General features: G+C 37.4%; 1 protein-coding gene across 1 annotated transcript; it reads right to left on the reverse strand.

Annotated features, from left to right (window-relative positions):
• Positions 1-841: 841 nt before the first annotated feature.
• LOC109065357 (neuroendocrine convertase 2) lies at positions 842-24325 on the reverse strand. Its single transcript, XM_042754287.1, is given in 8 exon segments — positions 842-2280; positions 2282-2331; positions 2334-2357; positions 2360-2607; positions 9339-9566; positions 12076-12176; positions 14368-14583; positions 24188-24325. Coding segments are annotated over 8 exon segments (1101 nt in total). The 5' UTR covers positions 24260-24325; the 3' UTR covers positions 842-2118.
• Between the last annotated feature and the right edge of the window lie 1308 nt (positions 24326-25633).

Consider the following 25633-nt stretch of genomic DNA (forward strand, 5'->3'; position numbering starts at 1 on the left):
TAACTTTGTATGCCGGAGCATCCACACCCATTATAGATGGCAATATAAAGTCCAAGATCACTATTGTATTGATTGATTATAAAGATGACTAAGAGGCAGTAAAAATGACAATGTAGCTTTAAACATATGAAATATGTTAAATTAGAACCTTAAATATCACTGAAGTAAACTATTAAAAACAGACCCCTTGTGGTGTTCCGTTAGTTCAACCATTAAGCAAAAATCTCTTTGCATGAGTCAGTTACAAAAAGGAAACCATTTTTCATGAAACTGACCTTGCTGGATACAGATTAACCTTGCATAATCTACTATGCAAGGTCCAAAGCGAAGAGAAAATACTGAAACGTCACATTTAGAATTAAGTAGAGGATTTTGACTTGGGCATAATGCACTTTTTTGTGTGATGTATTTGTTTATACTATTAAAAAAAAAACAAATGCAAATTAAGATAATCCAGGTTCAACGTCAAGTTGTAAAATGCCTATAAACACTCCTGAAACAACAAATATTGACACAGCAAGTTGCTACACTGGCAACCAAAAACTGTATTCAAAGCTGTAAAATTGCTAGTTGCTAAGCTTCTTGGTAACCGTAAATCAATTTATCATAGCGATTAGTTTCCAAGTTAGACTTTAATTCTAAACCACTGTAACCCGACATCAACCAAACCACTGGGGAAAATTACTGTCTTAATCAGTCAGGTGCTTTAGCAAACAGTAAATAGATTTATTATATATATACAATGCTATGAAATATTCTTGTTTTGGCCATAAGTAGTAGAAATCACGCACATTTAATCTCTTCATAAAAAAAAACAAAAAAAACAAAGAAATATCACCGCTCTGTTTGCAAGATACTAAACTTTAAAGGAGAATCACACAAAATGATTTACAGTGACAAACTGTACAGCAGAGGTGGGGACAGCCTGGGCAAGAACATAATAACGTATAGATATATTTGGTTTATATACATTTCTGTAAAGGGTAAAAAAGGAACATTGAGAGTAAGATGTACTACTTTCTCAATGGGACATACCGCGGTGCCAAAATACACATTTGGACACTCAAGTCACACTTTATAGTCTGAATGTCACTGCATTTAAAAACAAAATATATACAAATGATGCTAGATGTTTTCTCAGAACTTACTTTCTGAGGTACTGTTGTAATGACTTTTAACCAGCTGCAGTCCATATGATTTATTGTAGATATATGAACTCAGTATATTATTTGAAACCTGACAAAGTGTCAGTAATCCGGTCCCTGCTGTTCCTCCCACTCACAAGGTCTCCATCACCTTTTTCACCATCACCTGATCACTCACCCACCTGTTTCCTGTCAGTAGAACTATAAGAGAATGCTCTCATTGACACACAGCTTACAAAGTATTGTTTGTTGTTAGCTACAATTCTAAGTGTTTCCTGGTATCCTTGTCTTTGACTTGCCTAGCCTGTGTTTTTTGACTTTGTGCTGTTTTCTGATGATTTGCTGCCTGCCCTAACCCTCGCCTGTTATCTAGATTACTCTTTTTGCCTTGCCCTTGGACATTGTTGTTTGCTGGTGTTTTGACCCTGCCTGTTTTGATTGCGCTCTTTCAAATAAAGCCTGCATTTGGATCTCCAACTCCGTTGCTACGCACGTCTGTTACACAAAGGTCTTTTTGTGGAATGTTTTGCTTGTAAAGTGTGCTTGTGCTGTCTTTACATTTAAATTTTACATTTACATTTATGCATTTAGCAGACGCTTTTATCCAAAGCGACTTACAGTGCATTCAAGCTATACATTTTGTTTGTGTATTCCCTGGGAATTGAACCCACAACCTTTTGTGCTGCTAACGCAATGCTCTACCACTGAGCCACAGGAACACTGTGTAAAACACACTCTTTCATTAATGTAAATGCCACTTTCTTTGATATTTGGCACAGTGATGTTCAAACATTTCTAAGTGTGTCTTAAGTGTTGAAATGGTTTTCACGGCCGCTGTATCATTCAGAGAATGCACTTTAATATGAGAGACTCACGTCAAACATTCATCAAATAATCACAAGAAAAAAGAGAAAGCAGAGAGAGAACAGGCAAGTAATATGCTAATACAGAGAGGATATTATCATGCAGATGGCTAGTTATTTTTACTCAAAAGGCTTTTCAAGCTTCTCTCCACAGCTTCATCTAATTCCTCCTCAAGCTCTTCTTTTTTGGACATGGCCAGTTTGGACTGGTAGTCCCGCACCACTTGGTCTATGTAAGGGGCACTTTGTGTTCCATGCAGCATGAGGGTCCACTTCTTTCAGCACGCCGCTCTGTGAGGCTTCGCCCTGGAAACCCACCTCAGCAGCCAGGTTCCTCGAGGGTCCTCGCCCATGTGTGGGTGGTCATGAAGGGCCATTTGTCGAAGCCCACCTTGGCGTCATCATCCCGGGGTCGGCGGCTCAGTAGGATGGACTTGGTCCCCATTGGTGAAGTCATGTTGACGTTGAGGTCCCCGCCGCGGCTGGCATTGATGGTAATAACGGCCTGCACATGCTCCAGGTAGCGCACAAAGTTGTCTTTGCCCTGGCAGGCATCAGTCGTGATGCTCAGCACCAGTTTGTTGCCCGACTGTATTTTGCTGTGCAAAGAAAGAGAGCAAGAGAATGAGATTTTATAAAACTTGCATTTTAACACTGCAGAAGAGCAAGAGCAAAAGGAAACATGCTTCTGTGTCAAGAGAAAAAGGCCATGTGGAAAAGTTCTGCAGAGGTTTTGTAGGAATCAAACAGCAGTCACTTACAACCGTCTACATTTCAATACTTCTGTGTTATGTATTATATATATATATATATATATATATATATATATATATATCTATATATATATATATATATCAGAAATCAGAAGCAGAAAGAGCTTTATTGCCAAGTATGCTTGCGCATACAAGGAATTTGTTTTAGTGACATAAGCAGGGATGTACTAGGATGGAGGGGTAACAAATAAACATAAGGATATTGCACATTTTTTATTGCATAAGTGGGGAACATTTAACTGTGCATGAGGTAGATTGCCTGGGGGAAGAAAACTGTTCTTGTGCCTGACTGTCCTGGTATTTTTGTGGCTTTGAAGCGCCGGCCAGATGGCAAACGTTCAAAGATGGGGTAACTTGGATGTAACTTGGATATGAGGGATCCAGAGTGATTTTCTGAGCCCTTATATATATATATAAGGGCCCAGAAAATCACTCTGGATCCCTCATATCCAAGTTACATCCAAGTTACATTCACTGAGAGCACTGCACTCTTACTGATAGCTGAAATCATCAAATCAAAACTAGATCTGTTTATATATATATATATAATATATATATATATATATATATATATATATATATATATATATATATATATATAAACAGATCTAGTTTTGATTTGATGCTTTCAGCTATCAGTATATATATATATATATAAAACAGATCTAGTTGTGATTTGATGCTTTCAGCTATCAGTAAGAGTGCAGTGCTCTCAGTGAAATGGTGAAACTGATATATTTCAGAGTCTAAATGGATACTGAATGAGTAAAAACGTGGGTTAGATGTTTGTATCCACTGGGAATTTGTTGCTGAAAGGCTGGTGTAACAAACAGGAATAGAAGGGTTTAAAATTAAGTGGAAATATGCAAAGTAGACTTATTTATATAAAATAATATATAAAACAATACAAGACCAACATTTTTAATAGATTGTTTACAATAACACTATGCATTCCCTTGTGAGAAAGAAGTATGTTTAACTGTAATGAATGTGCACCAAAAATCTTAAAAGTACATTTTAAAAAGCTGTACTTGCAGATGATGAATGGTACTTAAGTGTCCTTGATGTTTCTTAACACACATTTATTTTTTAAGTACAATTTGTAACAATGCCAAAATAAAAGTTTTTACTTCAAAGTACATATTAAATTATGTTTTAATAATTTTTAAAAGTACACTTATTTGATATTACATTTAAAATCAATATGATTTAAATGATCTAAATTTCAACTCCAAATTTTAACTCCATTATGCAATAGCTTTTGCTTCATTGCCCCTCCTATATTTTATATTTTTAGAGTATTTTTTGTATATTACAGGTAAAATGTATTTTAATGTAAAATGTAAAAAATCTTTCTTTTCTTTTTTTTATGCTGCAAAATTGGATTGAAACAGAATGTCATTGTATAAACATTTGCAATGACAATAAAGACCTAACCTAACCCTAAAATTACAAATGTACAATTGTAAATATACTTATATAATGTAATTTCTATTGGTATGTCATGTATTTAAATATATTTTAATTTATCATAAATGCTGATCATGTCAGTACATTCAGCAGTGTATTTTAACCATATTTCAAAGACAACAGATGTAATTGTACTTGTAATTGTAAAAAAAAAATGTACTGAAGTCCTACTTACAGGTCCTTCTCAAAAAATTAGCATATTGTGAAAAAGTTCATTATTTTCCATAATGTAATGATAAAAATTAAACTTTCATATATTTTAGATTCATTGCACACCAACTGAAATATTTCAGGTCTTTTATTGTTTTTAATACTGATGATTTTTGGCATACAGCTCATGAAAACCCAAAATTCCTATCTCAAAAATTAGCATATCATGATAAGGTTCTCTAAACGAGCTATTAACCTAATCATAACCATCTGAATCAACTAATTAACTCTAAACACCTGCAAAAAGATTCCTGAGGCTTTTAAAAACTCCCAGCCTGGTTCATTACTCAAAACCGCAATCATGGGTAAGACTGCCGACCTGACTGCTGTCCAGAAGGCCATCATTGACACCCTCAAGCGAGAGGGTAAGACACAGAAAGAAATTTCTGAAGGAATAGGCTGTTCCCAGAGTGCTGTATCAAGGCACCTCAGTGGGAAGTCTGTGGGAAGGAAAAAGTGCGGCAAAAAACCGCTGCACAACGAGAAGAGGTGACCGGACCCCTGAGGAAGATTGTGGAGAAGGACCGATTCCAGACCTTGGGGGACCTGCGGAAGCAGTGGACTGAGTCTGGAGTAGAAACACCCAGAGAGCACCGTGCACAGGCGTGTGCTTTTGAACCAGAAAACAGCGGCAGAAGCGCCTGACCTGGGCTACAGAGAAGCAGCACTGGACTGTTGCTCAGTGGTCCAAAGTACTTTTTTCGGATGAAAGCAAAATTTGCATGTCATTCGGAAATCAAGGTGACAGAGTCTGGAGGAAGACTGGGGAGAAGGAAATGCCAAAATGCCTGAAGTCCAGTGTCAAGTACCCACAGTCAGTGATGGTCTGGGGTGCCATGTCAGCTGCTGGTGTTTGGTCCACTGTGTTTTATCAAGGGCAGGGTCAATGCGCTAGCTATCAGGAGATTTTGGAGCACTTCATGCTTCCATCTGCTGAAAAGCTTTATGGAGATGAAGATTTCGTTTTTCAGCAAGACCTGGCACCTGCTCACAGTGCCAAAAACCACTGGTAAATGGTTTACTGACCATGGTATTACTGTGCTCAATTGGCCTGCCAACTCTCCTGACCTGAACCCCATAGAGAATCTGTGGGATATTGTGAAGAGAAAGTTGAGAGACGCAAGACCCAACACTCTGGATGAGCTTAAGGCCGCTATCGAAGCATCCTGGGCCTCCATAACACCTCAGCAGTGCCACAGGCTGATTGCCTCCATGCCACGCCGCATTGAAGCAGTCATTTCTGCAAAAGGATTCCCGACCAAGTATTGAGTGCATAACTGAACACATAATATTTGAAGGTTGACTTTTTTTCAGTTTAAAAAACACTTTTCTTTTATTGGTCGGATGAAATATGCTAATTTTTTGAGATAGGAATTTTGGGTCTTCATGAGCTGTATGTCAAAATCATCAGTATTAAAACAATAAAAGACCTGAAATGTTTCAGTTGGTGTGCAATGAATCTAAGATATATGAAAGTTTAATTTTTATCTCACCTAATAGCATTTAATATCATGTATACTATAATACATTTTCATTTAACATTAAAAATTAATTGGGTCAAAATGCACTCTTATGCTCACCTAATAGCATTTAATATCATGTATACTATAATACATTTTCATTTAACATTAAATAACATACACTTCATATTAAAATATATTCTTCATTATTTCTGTAGTAAATGCTATTTTTATAAGGATGCTAAAATTTACCTATTTTTTTACAAGGGTTAAGATAGTGTCAATTAATATTCACACTCATTTTAAACTTAAATCAGTGCAGATTTTTTTTTTACTATTAGATGGATGAATCTGTTCCTGGTGACATTTACAGAGTTCACATTAATTCAGTGTCATTAGCTAATAAACCAGTAAGAATGTGAAGACCTCTCTGACCATAATGTACAGGCATCAGACTCAGACAATTGTGTTCCACTACAATTACAAAAATGTCAAATAAATAATTACCAAAATGAGTATGTGTGCAAGAGCTGGAGCTCTAATGCAAAGCCTGTGTTTATATTTCAGAAATAACCCTGCACTTCTGCCATTCTGAGCTACTGACATTTCAAAACAAGCAGCAAAACTGGGCCACGAAAAAAAAAAAAAAGATGATATGTTCCTCTATTTTCAATGGCGTACCATCTTGCTGCTAACAATTGCTTTGGCCAGATGATGGGTTTTTCCCCTACATAAGGCTGCTTTGTTGTGGCGCGAGCACAAAGGCCGCCCGCTGCTGACAGCCTGTTTTGTGCTGCTGCGCGATGATAACAGCCACAGGACTTGAGTGAGCGAGTGTAAAGTGGACGTAATGGCATTATCAGAGGCAGGTCTCCCAGCCTGGCCCATTACGTGCTCACATTAGTGGGTGTGTTGTGTGCACATCAGTCTTTGAGAGGCTAGTGTTCCCCAGGAAACTAGTTGATAGAAATATCCAAAGGCCACACAAGAGGACACAAGGTTGTGGATGTGATTGGTGCACGAAGAAAAGAACAACAGTTATTAAAAGAGCCATGCAAAACATCGAAGAAAATGTAAGACCTGTTGGTTATGTGTTTGCGAAAACCTACTCAGCACATAGATGTCAAAAACTAGTAGTTATACAAGGTAGTTGCGAAATACAAACTCAAAATTGTGAGATATAAACCCAGAATTGTGCTCATAATTCAGAAAAAAAAGTCTACACGTTTATATCTCAGTTCTGTCTTTTTTCCGCTGAATTCTGAGTTTATATCTCACAATTCTGACTTTTTTTCTTGCAATTCAAAGTCTAAATTGTGAGATAAAAAGTCGCAATTACCATTTTTACTTTTTTATCTGTGGAATCTGTGTAAATTGTGAGAACAGAATTCAGTGGAAAAAGACAGAATTGTGATATATAAACTCATACAGACTTTTTTAAAACTGCAATTCCATGTTTATCTCACAAATCTGGGTTTATATCTCGCAATTTAGAGTTTATATCTCACAAGTTAACAAACTTATTTATTTTTTGTTCCATGGCCTCCAAAGTAATGGGTGTCATTTGTAAAACGTAAGAATAATAAATTTCATTCAGAAAACCATTGTGAGTTTAATTCATAATTTACATGCAACAATTTACAGACAGAACACTGAACACGGTACAATGAGGTCTATGAAGCTCAGCCAATTACGAATAAGGTGTGAGTACCAAATCTGGATTAATTTATGAAAACGTAGAGTACCTGAACAACAGTGATCTGATATTATGCAAATGTAATTAACAGCTTTGCTTATAACACATCAGTGAACAGGGAACTCTGAGAAACAAACTGAGCCCTGAAACAAGGAGGAATGTGAGCTCATGCTTTTGTTTTAATTACTGCTCTGGAACAAAATGTGGGCCACTGTATGTCATTTGCCACCTGTGAATAGCTTGTTTTTTGTTTTGTTTTGTTTTGTTTTTTTTTCTGTTTTTTTTCTGTTCAGCTTTGAGTCATTTTAGGAGTGCTTGAGTTTGACCAAAGCATATCTCAAAATTCTGAAAAGTACACAGAAAAGCATTTTTTTTTTAAATGTTAAACTTTGTTAACTTACAGAGTAAAAAAAAAATATTGTAATGTACAAAAGGTACAGAAATGATCATGTATTCTTTTTCACATGTTGGTGAGAAAGTATGGCTAAATCTTGTTCAGTAATGACTCAGACAGTAATAGATTCAGGGAACTCCTGCGAAATCAATTAAACCCTGATTTCTCCTGGCTCCAGTGACACTTGTGATGTGTTCTGTAGTTAGTTGTCCGCGAGTAGGCATTCATTAGTCAGTGTGGATACACGGCAAATGCTCTGCCTGCTTCCACTCATTACACTTCACTCACATCTTTCCTCTACCACTGCTTAATTGCTGTTCTTAAATTGTGCCTCGCCAGAACTCCTACCAACCCCATGTCAGGTATGATATGAGGGGTGACACTTTGTCGATGGAGGTTTTGACAAGGGAACCTACACAAACAAGAGTGCACACACACACACACACACACACACACACACACACACACACACACACACACACACACAAAAAAAAAGACCCAACATAATTGCAGCTGTTGCCATAGCATGCAGTGCCCAGCGGTGAGTGGGAGAGGACTAATTATAGCAGATGTGAGAACGAGTGGCCGAGAGCAGCAGATTGAGTGTGGAGAGTCAGGAGGGCGACACATGTAATATGCCTTCACACAGAGCACAGAGGGGGTCAGAGCGGCCTGGATAACACCACGATCACACACAGGTAATGCATATCAAAACAGAGGGAACACAATATTTAACACCACAGTTATTTCTGAAATCAAATCTGTCTTAAGTATTATTTTTTTCCTCTGTTTTGATATGCATCACACGTGTGTATGATGGGTGTAGCTTGTGTCATGTGGTTTAAAAGGGTTTTAGGCACTCCAGGGCCTTTCACACTAAGTGTGGTTTAGTGACATTAATGTACCGACACCATGACGTTCTTGAATCAAAACAATGAATCCCTATGGAGCCATTCACACCTGGGTGTGATCAGTCGATTTTTTCCCCATCGCCCCATGATGAAACAAGCTGTCCAATTAGATTTGAGCTTTAGATCATGCTGCTGTTGCACAAAAGGCTAGAGCATAGAAATCAGTTTTGAAAACCAGTGTAAATACAGAAGAAAGCATTATATTAGAAACACCGTTCAAAAATAATTTAGAAAATTAGAAATAAATTTCTGTGCAATAATGAGTAAATTTCTGATATCTATATTCTACATTTTTTCTCCAGCATCCTGTTCACTTGCAAATATTACAGTCGGACTGCTGCAGTGAAATAGCAGTATGTTAACCTCACGGGCCGCAGTCGTAGTGTTTGTTCCTCCGGCGTGTTTTCTGTACTCACTGTGTCTCCTGCACGGATCCCGCCACACAGTGGAATCGTTCCGGAACGGTCTTCCACTCCCGGGCCAGTTTGACCATCCCTCCGGCATCCAGCACGCCGTATCCGAACAGATGGTTGAACTCCAGGCCCACACCGTTCCTCCTCCACTGGTGCACCTCGTCATGCAGCTTGTTCCTCTTAGAGGTGAGGACCGTCAGGTGCTGCAGGTCCCTCCACGTCAAGTTTGGACTGCAGGCAAACATAATGAAGGAAACAATGTCAAGCCAGGGATAAAAAAAAAAAAAAAATCACTAGCATGACTCCTGTTTGTCCTAACCATGAATCCTTTAAGCTCCCGATCCTAATAGTTACCATATCAATTTAATATAAAATGTGCACTATTGAGTGAATGATTTCCTGCAAAGAGCACACAGCAACAGAACAACAAAACCCTTACAGTTGCATATGGTTCCTCAAGAGCGCTCGACTCAAGATGAAGAGCAATTTGCGCCGAGCGCTAGAGGAAGCGGATGTTGACTGTATACTGATTTTTAAATCTTTTTTTTAAAAATTTTTTTTTTGACCACACTCTGACTAATAATCCTAGATATTGGCAGTAAGACTAAACTTATATATGAGGCATGAGGTTTACTTTATTAATACAAAGCTCTCTGGAATACTTCATTATGTTCAATCACAGCATTCAGCGGCAAAACAGGAACCTAATAATATTAATAAAAACTGGATCAAGTTGCAGATATGATATATAACATTTAAAGAGACATGCAACGAAACTGGTCACTGTGATCAGAGCTGTTTTTGACAAGATAAAAAGGGTGTTGCTTTACTTGACCACTAAGTACATTTAACAAAAGTATGTTGCAGACGTTTCTTGAAGACCCTAAATAATCACACCAAATTGTGGAAAATGGGCATCTGATGTCCCCTTTAAAATGCAGTGGTTGCCTCTTATTTCAAATGACTACATATCTTTGCAGTTCAGCCTGCAAATACACATATTGTTCATGCATGTACTCTTTCATTCTTTCTTGTCTTTTGGCTAAAGGACAAAAATGGCAATCGGTATCAAAATCAGACTGTAGGTATACACACATAAATACATATATATATGTATGTATGGAATGGTCTGACTGGACCAAAAATTCCAGGGCTGATTTTTTGTCCCAGTCCAGCCCTGAGCTGTACTGCACTACACTCTTCTGAGTACTGCTCAAATATACAAACACATGCAAATAAGCTGCAGTTTACGATTTGTATTTACATTTGGCTGAACAAAGAGACAAATGACACCTACATCATTATTTAGTACTGAGCAAACACAAAGACTTTACACAGGGAAGGCCGTGTCAACAGCTATTAACACCAGTCCTGACACCATACGTCCTACTGAAATGTGTGAATGGAGGCAGAAATGATGTGGTGAAACTGTCATTTCCCACCAGTTGCTCCTTACAAAGCTTTCTCAATCAAGTCTAATGAACCAAGTGTTGCTGTTGAAATCACTGTCTACCTCGAGATCGTACTCTTCTGACTATGTGAATCAAACGTATATGAATTTATAAACCTGATCATATAAGGAAGAGTGTATAGGGAAAGTGCTGGGACTTGACACCTTTATTTAGGTTTTAGAGACAAAGAATAAAAATCAATAAAAGTCAGGGAATCTTGCCAATCAGCACTATTCCTGGCTTCAGAAAACTGCATCCCTGCATAGGTTTGTTAGGAAACGTTGTTAGTAAGGACTGCATGGCAAGTTTATTTACAATGGTGCCAGTGTTGGTGTGTGTTTGTGTGGCACATTTTATAATAAAAATAATAAGAAGAAAACAGTGCGATATGATCCCTTTAAAAGAGATAGTCATAACTCTTTGTAGTTGATCTCAGTCAGTGTGGTTCCTCTTAACATGAAATATTGAGTCTTGAGCTTCACACTCTTCTAAAGAGCCTAAAGTACCAGATGCAGCCAAATATGATTTGATTCCTGGCATTCAAAGAAACATGGGGTAAGTGTTAGCTTGAACCAAGAGTGACTTTCAATTTCATTTTCGTGAAGTGATTAGCAACGTACGTGCCAGTTTGATTCCTCATCAACAGCTGAAAGTATGTGCAGCGTCTCCCAGTGATACCCTCCTTTCCTCCAGCAGGGTAACGCTGCTGCTGCCAGAGCACAATCTCAGCCCTGATTCACACATTTATCATCTTTGTCATGCTGCAAAGCTGCTCCAGTTACTTTTTCTGTTCATTTCAAAATGAACTTATTTACTGAACTTCTGACTGTGATAGACTGGCCATCTGTTCAAGGAGTTTGGAGAATGAATGGATGGATGAATGTTACAACAAAAGCTGCTTATTAAGGAATAAAGATACAAAATCCAATGACTTCGGGTGGAAGATAAGTTTTCAAATCAAGTAGTAAGATTTATAAGTAAAGGAGCATGGAACGGCATGTTTATTTGTTGGCAGGTCATGCTGTAACATCATCATTCAACTCTCAAATCACTGGGAAGGCAGCTTTGGCTCTGGCATCAGCACCGTTTCAGTGTTAAAGGGAATCAATCATACATGAGGGAGGCATTTTAGAGCAGGAGCTGTGCTACGCTCTGACACAACCCTCGTCAGCAGTAATCTACGATCTCAGCTGCCGTCTGCCAGCGCTGCTGTCTTATTGTTTCATAAATCTTTGATAGAGGCTCACTACTCATCAGTGTTGTGCGCTGGAAAACAAAAGTGTACATACTTGGCCTCCAATGCCAGGGCAAACACGCCAGCAGCCTCAGGGGCGGCGGCAGATGTGCCCGAATGACGCAGTGTGCAATTTCCATACAGATCCGTGGTGGCCTGGAGACAGAAACAGACAAAGAGAAAGCCTTAATTAAACATTTGTGCCAGTGAAAACACCATGTGAAAAATGTCTTTGAAATTCTAATTCAGTTCTGTCAGGACTACAATCACAACGTCAAAATGACTGACACTTTGCATTCAGTTTGTATTGGTGTTATGCTTCTGTTCTGAGTAAAACTTCCCCACTCATCCATGCAGCCTGTCATGATTCATGAATGAGCAGGCAGAGCAGCATTAACCCCCCAGGGGTAAACAGAGCAGAACCAAATGCAGATATCATTAATGTTCTTAATGACATTTTAGTGTACAAACATAAAAGGAATAGATAAAAGGAGTCTGATTAAACAAGCAATATAGAAAGCCAAAGTCCAGGAGGAGTTGGGGATGGAGAAGGGTAATTTGGTAATAAAGCTACTGAATAATACTGAATAGACCTTATATAGGAATGTTGTGATAGGCGTCGTATTCCTATACTGTAGGTAGATGTGGATCAGCTGATGCAAGCTTTACTCACATGATATGCCAGAACTAATGCTACCCTTGATTTTTGAATTGATTTAAGAGGCAGCAAAGAGGATGTGGAATTTTATGTTAAATTTAAAAAGAATGTATGAAATTCAAGGAGATTAGATGCTGTTCTAAGAAAAGTTAATCATATTTAATATGAATAAAATATAAATTGCCCAGAAATTATTTTATCATACACGCAGCACAATGTATAGAAATTTGTGAGCAATCTCCAAATGTATTTAATTCTAATACATTAATCTTTTTTTATTGACTATGGCGGAAGAACATCAATTAGTCAAACCAAGATGAAGCAACCATGCACTGAAAAAAGTTTTTTTTGTTGTTGTTTTTTTTTTTGTGGCCAGCTCATCAATGGAATTGAAGTCAATTCGTAAATTTTGAACTTTGTTGATCATTAACAGAACTTGTATTGAAGCACTTGGTTCCACAATAAGGAAAACCCTACTAAATCCCAAATCTTTGTTCGTCACAACAACACTGAGGTAATGTCGATTTTGAAGTCTGAATTTCATGATCTATCAAAGGCAGAAGATGAAAGAAACATCCATATTTAACCTCCAGAGATAGACGTTTGTACTTGTAACTAATTTTGACTGATGTAAGCAAACCTCACTAAAATTCAAAATATAGTATTTAGTGCTTTGTTTTATTTGATGTAGGCCTAATCTGTGTAAATATATTTGACTGAATATCATTGTCTGTAAAAACTGTCAGTTAATAAATACTGAGTATGGTTTTCCAAAAGCTGTCACGAGTTTAATGTTAACAATGAAGAAACACCTTCTTAATGGCAAATTTATTTCAAGAAATCCAGATGGCATCTATCAAGACAATTGCTTCGTAATGTAATCACTGAATCCCCACATGAAAAATCACCCCTAAGTAAAATACTAACACAAAATATTAAAAGCAAGACATATTATTATATTTTGTCTTAAAAGAAATCATTCACCCAAAAAAATTAAATGCTGTCTTTATTTATTCACCATCATCTTGTTACAAACCTGTCTGCTATATTTCATATTTATTATTGATATTATTCAAATTATTTAAATAGTCTCTCAAGTTCCAAAAATACACCATGGAATTAACATAAAAATTGTTTATTTCCACATTAACAATAGCTTTGTGTAAAAAACTCATAAAAATATAAGTCATGGTTATAGTCTACCGCTTTTTATTTTTTTTTAAAGAAGAAAAGGGTAATCATCTGCACCATGTATTTTTGGTTTCATTTCTACCATTCAGTGCTCAATCAGAGAAAAGCGATAAACTGGGGTGTCACAGAATCCGGACTGACACAAGGCAATTCCTGCCTTTCCATTGACTGGATGATCTCTGACAGACTAACCACAGTCTTCATCTCATATGCTTTCTTCGAGTCTGCAGATACTTTCTGATTAAGTTCCTAGTTGAATGTATCCCTCCAATTGCATCTGAGAGTCATTGTTCAGACACAAAATGGATGAAACAATTAAATCTCCCCGTCATTTTATCACTGTCATACTCTGTATTATCATTCTGTGGAATAAGGGATTGCGTTTCAAATCAATGTTTTAAAGCACCTATGACATGCACACTCTTGCACACCAAACTGATTCTTGTTGTAAAAATTTCTAGACTCAATGTCATACCACTGCAACACATACACACTCACCACGCCTGCTTCAGGGTTTCGTTTACGGCCATTGCTGAAGGTGGAGGCGAGGGTGGAGGAGCAGCTTTCATCATAGAGCGCGGTGCGTCCGTCATTGATGGCCGAGTTAATAGAGATGGTCCACATGCTGGAGGCGTATCCGTCGCAGTTACAGTCGTCATAGCTACCACCATCTCCGGAGGCCCACACATAGATGCTGCCTTTGCCACCTCGGCCCTGTTGGACACACAAAGCGGCACGATTACAACCAGCACTCACACCCGCAACAGCTCAATAAGGAGCAGTTGTCTCTCTTTGATATTTCTCTTTGAGATTTATTCCATTTATCATACAAATTATACTCACATAACCACAAGTAATTCAAGAGAGACATCAGGGAGGCGTTTCAAGACCTTTTAAAGACTACAAGCTCTCCTTTGAGTGTGGATGATTCAGGCACTGTGTTTAAGATTCTTGTCTGAACGTGTAATTTTGATGCTTTTAGATGAATGCAAGAGCACTCTTTTCTTTAGGCTTTGTGTTTTGTAGTGGCAGGCACCTGACAGGAGGAAATTTGTACAGTGCAATTGTGATCTTAAAAGGGTACATGATTATTGTTATTTGAACAGTACACAGTGATTTACCATACTAACACATCGAGGAGCGATTATGGTGCTTCCAGACCCCAGGGCATCAGCCTCTTTGGAGTAAACAAATAAGAAAATAAGATGGTGTCTTTACATCTGCAATCGCTACAGAAACTTTATGACTTCTCATAATTTAGATTTTATATCAAAATGACTCATTCAGCATCTAATAACCCTAATGTTATGTTTGGAAAATGTGACTTGTCAAGGGGCTAATAAAACTTGATAATGTTTATCTGCTAATATGAGGAATAAAGTCTCAACTGTGTTAATAAAATAAAGTCACAATTACACACCAAGTGTTTAATACATTGCAAGGGTGAAAACAATTTAGACTTCATCAACAGCAGAGCTATGCTAAGGTGTTCAGAAGCCATTATTAGAGCTGAGGGAGTGCCAGGCACCAATAACACAACTCATTTCTTCAACCCTGGCTCGTTGGAAAAACGTGCCTGTAGCAAAATTTCTGCAAAATTATATTACATCGCTTCTTGCGCATTTTACAACATGTTCAAATGTCCAGTGAGTGGCCCTGAAAATGTATTCAGTTTATCAGAAACAATGAATGTTAATCTGGCAATGTTTTATTAGTCTCAAATGCAGAGGAAATAATGCAAACAGTTTACTGAATGTTCACAGGGGAAGACCTGTTCAAATAGAAACACTATAGTCCTCGTGGGTTGCAGCAGATGAAGAACAAATACTGGGTACTAACTGGGCGGAAGAAAACCCCATGAGATCTGCAGAGTGTGTTAGAACCAGAGGGGGGAAAAAGAAAGGGGGGAAAAATCCAAAAACAAGTAAAAACACTAACCAGGAACAAAAACTAGAAAAGAACTGGAGCTAAACACCAAAATGGTAGACAGTAGCTGCAACACACTAAGACCACAAATAACAATCTAGCAAGGCACAAGACAAACAAGGGAGCATATATAGGGAGCTGATAATGAGGAACAGGTGAGTGCATTCAGCCTGTGAGCTGAGCAATAATCGTCTCCATAGAAAGGATTTTAAAGTCTGCTGCATTTTAATTATGGTGTAGACAAACTAATTAGATAGATCGCGATCTGACTAGGCTGCCACTAACAGTTCGCAATTAAATCCATATCCTACCTTTTCATGTAACCCGATAAAATCAATCCATGGCGATGAACATCATTGGAGATGTTTAATCCACAACCATTCTTTCTGAGCATTTTCCCCATTTGTTGGCATTCACATCAATCCACAAGTCATTCTTTTAGGTTAGGCTATTTCATACAAATCAATATAAAAGCAATTATGCCTAGCATTATTTTACGTTACTGAGCTTAGCAAATAAATTGGTATCCACGGTATCCACTCATGTTTAAATTTTAGTCTGCTTATTACGATCAAAAAAAAAAAACCTTAATACAGTCACATTACAATATGCAATATCCTATCTGAGACAGCCCATGATCGCTAGATTTTATACAGGTGTTACTATAAATGGTGATCAGTAACCAAATATTGATAATGTGGAAGTTACTGCCTTTTGCCTTGGTGTGACTTCTCACGCTTTGCAGACAATGCAAAGGCAGAGTACATTAACTTCAAAATGGGGTAAAAATCAAGTTTGAGCTCACAATTTTTTTATGTAGATAATTTTCATTACTAAAACATCTAATTGTTAAATTTCCAGTGTCCCACCTATAATTAATTTGGCTGGACAAGTAAAAAACTTTAAAGTCGTTTTTCTCAGTTTCACACTCTAGCGAGTTAAGGTCTTTTGCCTTTGTAGGGCAGCATGATGGTCTTGCATTAATATTAATGATGCACTACAGTGTACTGTATGTTGCATTTTACTTATGAATATGTTCAAGGTTGTTACATTTAAAATACTTTATATAGGCCTACTGTTGGGCAGTTTAATGTACAACAGTGCATGATATTGTAAAGGACCATGTTTTTGTATTGTAGCTGTACTGAAAAAAAAAACATAGCCTACTTCTCATTTATATGCAGTAGCGGTTTTTGGCACGGGCAGACCGGGCAGACGCCCGGCGCGGCATTTTTTCATGATACATGGGGGTAGCACAAGCAGTTAAAAAAAATAAAAAATAATCCTCTGCGCCGCCGCCGCGAAGCGGTTTTCTATTATCTATCATTTCACTATGTGGGGAATAGGCAAATTGGCGCTCCTACTTGATGAGAAGGTGCCGTGCTCAGAAGTTGTATGAGAAGAAGAAAGGGGAGCGGGGGCGTGGCACGGGGGACAGTTCACCTCTGGGTCTCCCAAATGGAACGGACAAGGTCCACTGTATAGAGCAATACTCTAATTGAATTAGTGGGCTAAAGTCAGTCCCACATCGACTTTCTTTCAAATAACACACATTTCATTCATAATACTATAAATACAGGCCTATCGTTCCTGCACATTTCTGTTTTGTTTTTCTGAATTATGTGAAATGGCTAATAAAAATAGGTAATACAAAACGATTATGTGGTCACCAAGGTGAATTGGTTTAGTCATGACTTCTTGTCGTGAGTGACAATGTTAGGGGGATGTGAAATCTGTTGATTGTCGAGTGCCAAATAAACCCAGAGATGCACAGCAAAAGGTCAAAGCCATCAGGTGCCCAATTTAGAAAAAAAAAAAAGAAAAGAAGAAGAGGATAAACGCGCAAAAGATAAAGGTATGCAACTATGTTCTCTCTGTATGATTATTACGGTGTCCATGTCATGAATGAAGGGCTAATGTTAATTGGTGGGTATAACTATTAAGTTTGTTATCCTTTTTGCTATGATGCTTGCTATGCTTATACAACAATAATTCAGTTTCAACTCAGCAAACACAAGACCTAATTTCACCATAATATTGTGCTTTGCAACAAAACTGTTACAAGTTCAGTTATTATTTATTTCAAATTTTGATAAAAAAAAAAATTCCTGATACCACTACAGAGGACACAGCAGAAAAAAAAAAAAATCCCATTGTTTTTGCCTACACATATAATTTTGTGTCATTTTTATTTATTTTTTAACAACTGAGTCCTAGTGTCCACTACAGAGGACACAGCAGAACATGAATAAAATAGCATTTTTTTTTTTTTTTACCATTTGTTTGTTATGCTCTAAACAATGTGATGACATGAAGAAAACCTTTTTTTCTGGATTCTCTTAAGTGTTTTTCAAATGTTCAAATTAAGGATTTGTGCAACAGAAAAACAAAATTCTCTCTTTACTAATTATTTTATAAAAAAAACAAATAAAAAATATATATATTTTGGGGGGGGGGGGGGGCTGCTTCCGAAGCACTCGGACCATCTAGCCTACGGAGGACTGTTCTTGTTGCCTAGCAACTGCGACAGCTGCCGTTGACGAGCGGCAGTAACGTTTGTAAGTGAACTTTTTATATTCAGCTGCATAAAACCAAACCTGTTTAAATATGTTCACCATGGTCCATTTATGTACTGTACATAATAATCAATAATACAATAAACAACATAAAATCACATTTTGGTAAGATATAAGTAATTTAATTGCTTTATATTTTGTATTTTTTCATGTCATTACAATATTCAAGTAAGTCGAAATCCAATACTTACATTTAAAGTGTAATTCGGTAATTAACAGTCAAAAACTAACAATTCTCCAGTTATTTTCATTTTCATTAACAAAAAACCTCTATGGCAGCTCTCTTCTCGCACCGTTGCTGTGCGACAGGAGCGGCGATCGGGAACACCTGCTGGCTCAATCAGCAGATCTGTATGTATAGTTTAGTTTTTATTGTTTTGTTATATTTTGGTAGGTAGAAGCATGAATTTGAATGAGCTTATGTTGCATTTCTTAGTTTATTTCACCTTGTGCCAACATTCAGAGGCACCTGTTCCAGAGTTGTTTGTCTATCAATATCAACTTTACATTGCAGTGCCTTGTTTCTGGGTGTCAGACCTCTACTGGCCCCATTGGCCTAGACCATGATCCAACCTTTTTTACATTTCGCTTGACTGATTAAATTAATATTCTGGTTCCTGTAAAAGTAAAAATCTAACATAACAGACCACAAACAACTTCAACTGGTGTCATTTTAGTGAACATAACCTCTCCATCTCTCTCTGTTTCTCTTCCTCTCTTGCTCTTTATGAATGGAGACCCATCAGCTGAACTCCAGAACAATTAGCTAAAACAAATGATTGCTCTTGAGCTGCATGATTTGAGGCAAGTCAAAAGTCTGAACAGTATATTTATGTTTAAGTTTTAACTGTGGGTGCGTTTCAATCAGCTCCCTAGCTCCCGAGCTCGTGAATCAGTTTACTGTGTACACAAATTCGGTCACTGGTATGTTCCCTGGCTCACTGCACATTGGGACAGTGATTACTCAATTTCCGGTGACATGAATAACGTACAACGTCAACAGAAACATTGTAGAACGTCAATGTCTTTTTGATATTATTTTTATTGTTTTTAAACACATTGTTCTTTTACATTTTTTTACGTTTGTTGTTGTTGTTGTTTGTTTGTTTGTTTTTTGAGACAAACCACTACTGAACTAGGGAGCTGATTGAGACAAACCCTGTGTTTTTGCTAAAACAACTGGTTTTAGCTGTTTTTTTTTTGTTGTTGTTGTTTGTTTGTTTGTTTTTGCTAACTCAGCTGGTTTTTACTGGTTTTAGCTGTTCTGTTTTTTAGCTGGTTTTTAGCTGGTTCTTGCTAAATCAGCTGGTTTTAGCTGGTTTTAACATGCTAGCAACATGCAAGTAACTTGCAAATCATGGTAACAGCATGTTTGTAACACACTACTCATGCTAGCAAAATGCTATAAAAATGCTAATCATGCTAGAAACATGCTACATGTTGATCATTTTAAAACATGCCAGCAACATGCTAGTAACTTGCTAATCATGCAATTGACATGCTAGTAAAATGCTAATCATATTAGAAGCATGGTAGTAAAACGAGGCTAGAAACATAATTTATCAACATGTTAATCATGCATAACTCATGCTAAACAACTTGCTAGCAAACATGTTAATCATGTTAAAACATGTTAATAACATGCTAGATCATGTTAAAAACATGTCTAAATAGTAAACAGGTTAACAACATTCTAATGCTAACAACAAGGTAAATCGTGTTAGCAATGTGCTAAATCATGCTAGCCAAATCCTATCTACATCTATCTAATCTAGCTTTCAAACTTCAAGCTACTTCAGCTACTTCAATCTTTTAGACGAGGCTTTCTCAAGCCAACTTCAAAGCTTGTTTGCGAGCTTTACTCATCTAGTTATGCTTTTATTACCAAATACTGTTGTTGTTGTTTTATCAACTTACATTTACATTTAGTCATTTAGCAGACGCTTTTATCCAACAGTGACTTACAAATGAGGACAATGGAAGCAATCAAAAACAACAAAAGAGCAATGATATATAAGTGCTATAACAAGTCTCAGTTGTAAAGTCGTCAGCTATCGTAGCAAGGGCTATAAAAATAATAATAAATAAAAAGAAAAAGCACGATAGAATAGAGAAAAAGAATAGAGCAAGCTAGTGTAAGAGGTCTTTTTATAATTATATAATAAATGAAAAGAAAATAGATAGAATACAAAAAGATTAGAAAGGTAGTTAGATTTTTTAAATTTTTTTTTTTATAGAATTAGAATAGTGAGTGCAAAAGTTAGAGGGTCAAATAAAGATGGAAGAGATGTGTTTTAAGCCGATTCTTGAAGATTGATGGCTAAGGACTTAGCTGCTCAGATTGAGTTGGGCAGGTCATTTTCCACCAGGAGGGAACATTTCATTTAAAAGTCCGTAAAAAGTGACTTTGTGCTTCTTTGGGATGGCACAATCAAGCGACGTTCACTGCAGAACGCAAGCTTTCTAGAGGGCACATAAGCCTGAAGTAAATGAATTTAGGTAAAGGGGGGCAGTGCAGAGCCAGTGGTGGTTTGTGTATGCAAACATCAATGCCTTGAATTTTTATGCGAGCAGCTATTGGTAGCCAGTCCCAAACTGATAAACAGAGGGGTGACGTGGTCTGAGAAAGTTTATGGCTGATCATCAATCATAACTCCAAGGTTTCTGGCTGTTTTTGAAGGATTTATGGTTTGATGTGCCTAACTTGATGGTGAAATTGTGATGAAACGATGGGTTTTGCTGGAACACCACAAGCAGTTCTGTCTTGGCAAGGTTGAGTTGAAGGTGATAGTCCTTCATCCAGCAAGAAATGTCTGTTAGACAAGCTGAGATGCGAGCAGCTACTGATGGATCATCAGGATGGAATGGGAGGTAAAGCTGAGTGTCATCAGCATAGCAATGGTATGAAAAGCCATGTTTCTGAATGACAGAACCTAATGATGCCATGGTAGACAGAGAAGAGAACTGGTCCAAGAACTGAGCACTGAGGCAGCCCAGTAGTTAGATGTTGCGACTTGGACACCTCACCTCTCCAAGATACTTTGAAGGACCTATCTGATAGGTAAGACTCAAACCACTGGAGTGCGGTTCCTGAGATGCCCTTTGTCAGTAGGGTTGACAGGAGGATCTGGTGGTTAAGCGTGTCAAAAGCAGCAGATAGATCAAGCAAGTATAAGTATTGAAGATTTGGATTCCGCTCTTGCCAGTCTTAGGGCTTCAACAACTGAGAGCAAGGCCAGTCTCAGCTAAATGTCCACTTCTGAAGCCAGATTGGTTGCTGTCAAGGAGGTTGTTCTGTATGAGAAAGGTAGAGACTTGGTTTGAATACAGGCTCGTTCAAGTGTTTCTGCAATGAAAGGAAGAAGGGAAACTGGTCTTTAGTTCTCTAAAGAGATGGGTTGAGGGTGGGTTTTTTAAGGAGTGGAGTTATACGAGCCTGTCTAAATGATGAGGGGAAAAAACACACCCAGTGTGGAGGGATATGTTAATGATGTGAGTGAGTGCAGGTACAACTGCCAGGAGAAATGGCTTGAAGGAGATGAGATGGAATAGGATCAAGCGGACACAAGTAGTAGGATGATTAGAAAGGATGAGTTTGGAGACTTCTGCCTCAGAGAGTGAAGAGAACTTGTCTTCTTTCAATTAGCACAGTTTTCTATTTCTTTTTTGGAACTGATTTGATAATATTGATCTTTTTGGCCATATTGATCTAAGATTGTGCACCATGTTTTTGAGGGAATATTGATAGAATTATCCTCAATTATTGCTTTTTTTACTCAAAATCTAATGTGTTTAGATCAATTAATTCCTCAAAGTAATACAAACCTGTCCCAATTAAAAGAAAACAAGTTGATAAAAGACTGAGTGAAATATAGCATAATGAGTGCTTAACAAGCGATTTTTCAAAATGTAATTTTTCAGCAGGGATCATAAGGGTAAAGGATTTTCAAACACAGTGCAAGGGTTAAATAATTGGATATGTTTTATAACTACTTACACAACATGTGTAATCCTGGTTATACTGTATATTTTATTACTTGAATTATTTGCTAGTGGTGGACCAGAATTGCCATGGGTGTTCATCAGCAAAACTCGTTGATCAAAGGTCAGCTGATTAAAGGAATGTTCTTGCTTTAATTTGTCTTCGGTTCTATTGACAGCAAGTTTATCACCACAGAAAATCATTGGGACTGATCCCAGATTTCTTCCACAAAGCCATCATTCCACAGGGTTTAAAAGCAGATATGTGAATGCTGCCCTTCAGGTAGGTACAGCTACATCAATTCTAGAATTTTCTCCTCTTTTATCTATCATGTGTGTATACTGCTGCACATATCATACCGTGTTACAAGAACATGACACTGAGAGAGATGGGATATAACTTTATATGTCTATTGCAATGCCCCATGTGTTTCCATTATACTTGCTGTACAGTAACCACAAATTTTGACTGACAAGTCGAGATGATTTTCTGTGGAAAGTGACATTATGCCAAACACACTGTCACCAGCAGACAAACCACAATGCTGAACTGTATCTGCCATTTCATTAGCACTCTGTGTGGCAGCCTACAAATAATAAATGAAGCATGCGAGAAGTATTTGCTCATCTAGCCTCCATAATGATTAAACATCGCTCAGTATTACTCCCCGGCTCAACCACAGCCCTCTCGAAATGCAGTGAGGAAACCTGAGGGACTAGATGGAGAGAGAAAGGGAGTCTTCACCATCACTGCTATTCTTGTCTATCTGATTTTCACAATTGCAAAAGGGACTGTTCAAAAAACACACAGCGATTACTTTGTGCGATGCCTCGGCTTGACAAGTGGAGCACCCTCAATACATCCCCAAAATGCTCAGCAGCAGGAGCACTCAGCACCATTTATACCCATTAGCCCAAGGCAATTTGTGAAGGCAGCATGTCACGAACAGGGAATGTGCAACTAAATGACACGTCTAGTGTGAAGCGATGAGACTTTGCAAGGTTGACATATGTTGGAGAACTCCTGGAGAGTGTTGGGGAGTCAAAGCATTTAATTTTATTCATTTTTGTGGAGCGTGTATTAGCATGAAGGTGTTTAGTATTTGTGTGTATGACACTGTGTGTGGCACCTTCTAATATATTGATATTCACCATTGTATTGAGGTTTGATTCATCATGTGGCTTTCTCATCACCACATGTTTTTTGAAGGTGGTTGCCAATAATATAATAAAGGTAAAAAAATATATGATTTTATTAATTGGTATAATTCAATCTGTAAAACTCCACCATTTTGTGCTACCATACATACATACATGCATACATGCATATATATATATATATATATATATATATATATATATATAATATATATGACCTATAGATATATATATCATATAGATTATATATATAATATATATATACATATATATGACTACACTGATATTTGCAGTTCAAAAAGAGAGTCAGCATTGATAACATGCTGTAATATCTGCATACTTAACTGTGATTTGTTTGGGGGGATTTAGGGAATATATATAGAGATTTCCTTCTGAAAATGAAAATTGTGAAACTCGTTTTATTTTGAATTTTTGAATCTCTACATACACTCATATTTTCTGAAGCGTAGCATTAGTGCCCAGTTGTCCTGGTGTTTAAGTGATCTAAAATGGGCAGAGAGACCAGGAAGACTCTAAAAGGTTTAATCTGATTGGACAAGATGTTACAATTCTGTACCTCTGTTTTTTCTTTCTTTTTTCTCTCAGGTGATACAAAAGAAAAAAAATATATACACTCATACCCCAAGAAATCTCTGTGGCTTTGGAACATGAGGTACCTTATTGACTCCGTCAGCCATAGCCTGCAGGGTAAGCTCACGTGGGCCGGCCGTCCACTGTTTTGCCGTCATCAGTGGGGACCCCAGCTGGCGCTGTAGATGTCAATAACCTGTGGCATGTGGCTGATGGATGAGGCCGGCTCGATGATGTCCGTCATGAAGGGCTGGTCCATCATACGAATGCCTGTGAAATTACAGGATTGAGAGCATGCCAACAGCAGTAAAACCCCTCATATTGGTCTGTGTATCAATTATTCTATTTGTAAATATTTTTAATGTCACCAAATTTTTAATTCAGGTCCTTTATTTGTCTGTTATTTGCCTTTTCTCATGGAGCTCCTGAGATGAAATTTAAATTCTATATATAAGAACAGATGCATGTACTAATTCTGTATGTCACTGTAATTTACTTTATCTTGATTTACTAGTTACAGTCCGCATATAATTATGTGCCCCGAGCAACATATTTCATCTTAAAATTGCATGCACTGTTAACAGTTGAGTGGTGATGTGCGTCAATCCTTTTCTTCAAGTGTAAAAACATTGGCAGTAGGTTCGTAACAACTCTTTATGAATTAATAATACCGTGCAGAAGACGTGGCTGTTTGATCAATCAAATGAAAAGGGGGCATTTTCAGCGCTGTCCCCAGCATGAGCGGATGAAATATAGTGAAGCCATTAAGCAGATAGTAATAACTCCACAAACTATATAATAAAATGTGTGATAATCTGTTTTTAAACATAAAGTGCAGAGCCATCTTTCCATCATCTTTAGTGTATGCCTCCAGGGGAACAGCATCTTGGTTCATACAGAACAAATGGAAAAAAAATCAATATTGACCAGGTTTTTAACAGTTTTTTCGTTTTGCCAGATTGAACTGGGATAATGAATGATAGGATGAGATACACGGACCGAATTGTACTGCTAATTACACTCGCTCTGTGGTGATAGAGTGGCTGGGGTGAGAGTGGTTGAGATTCAGCGGGCAACTGACTGAACGTAATGGCTTTGGTACTTTATCAAGCACAATACGAGATTTTTAACCATATAAGCTTTGATGTTGTGCTCTGGGATGCATTCTACCTGCAAAGCCTGCTGAAACTGAACTTACCAAAAGTGTCTAGGCTGGCAGGTTAAGTTTTATTAAGCAAACTTACGTAAAGTTCAATGTATTGCTAACGTTAAAGACGTAAAGCTTTATTTAGGAAAGTATATCTAAACTAAATTGTACTCTTAGTATACTTGGTATGTGTGTATTATTTCAATAACATGTCTTGGGTGCATCAATCTGCACCTTTACATTCATTATGACAGTCTTATAACATATGCTTTAATGCTAGCTCAAGTATAGCAAGAAAAGTCTAAGTACAGGCTCTGGCCTATACTTGTATTAATTTTTTGATTTATACTGTATATATCTCTAAAGTATAGTTATAAGTTTTATG

The sequence above is a fragment of the Cyprinus carpio genome, unplaced genomic scaffold, assembly GCF_018340385.1.
Source record: "Cyprinus carpio isolate SPL01 unplaced genomic scaffold, ASM1834038v1 S000006483, whole genome shotgun sequence".
NCBI classification, from domain to species: domain Eukaryota; kingdom Metazoa; phylum Chordata; class Actinopteri; order Cypriniformes; family Cyprinidae; genus Cyprinus; species Cyprinus carpio.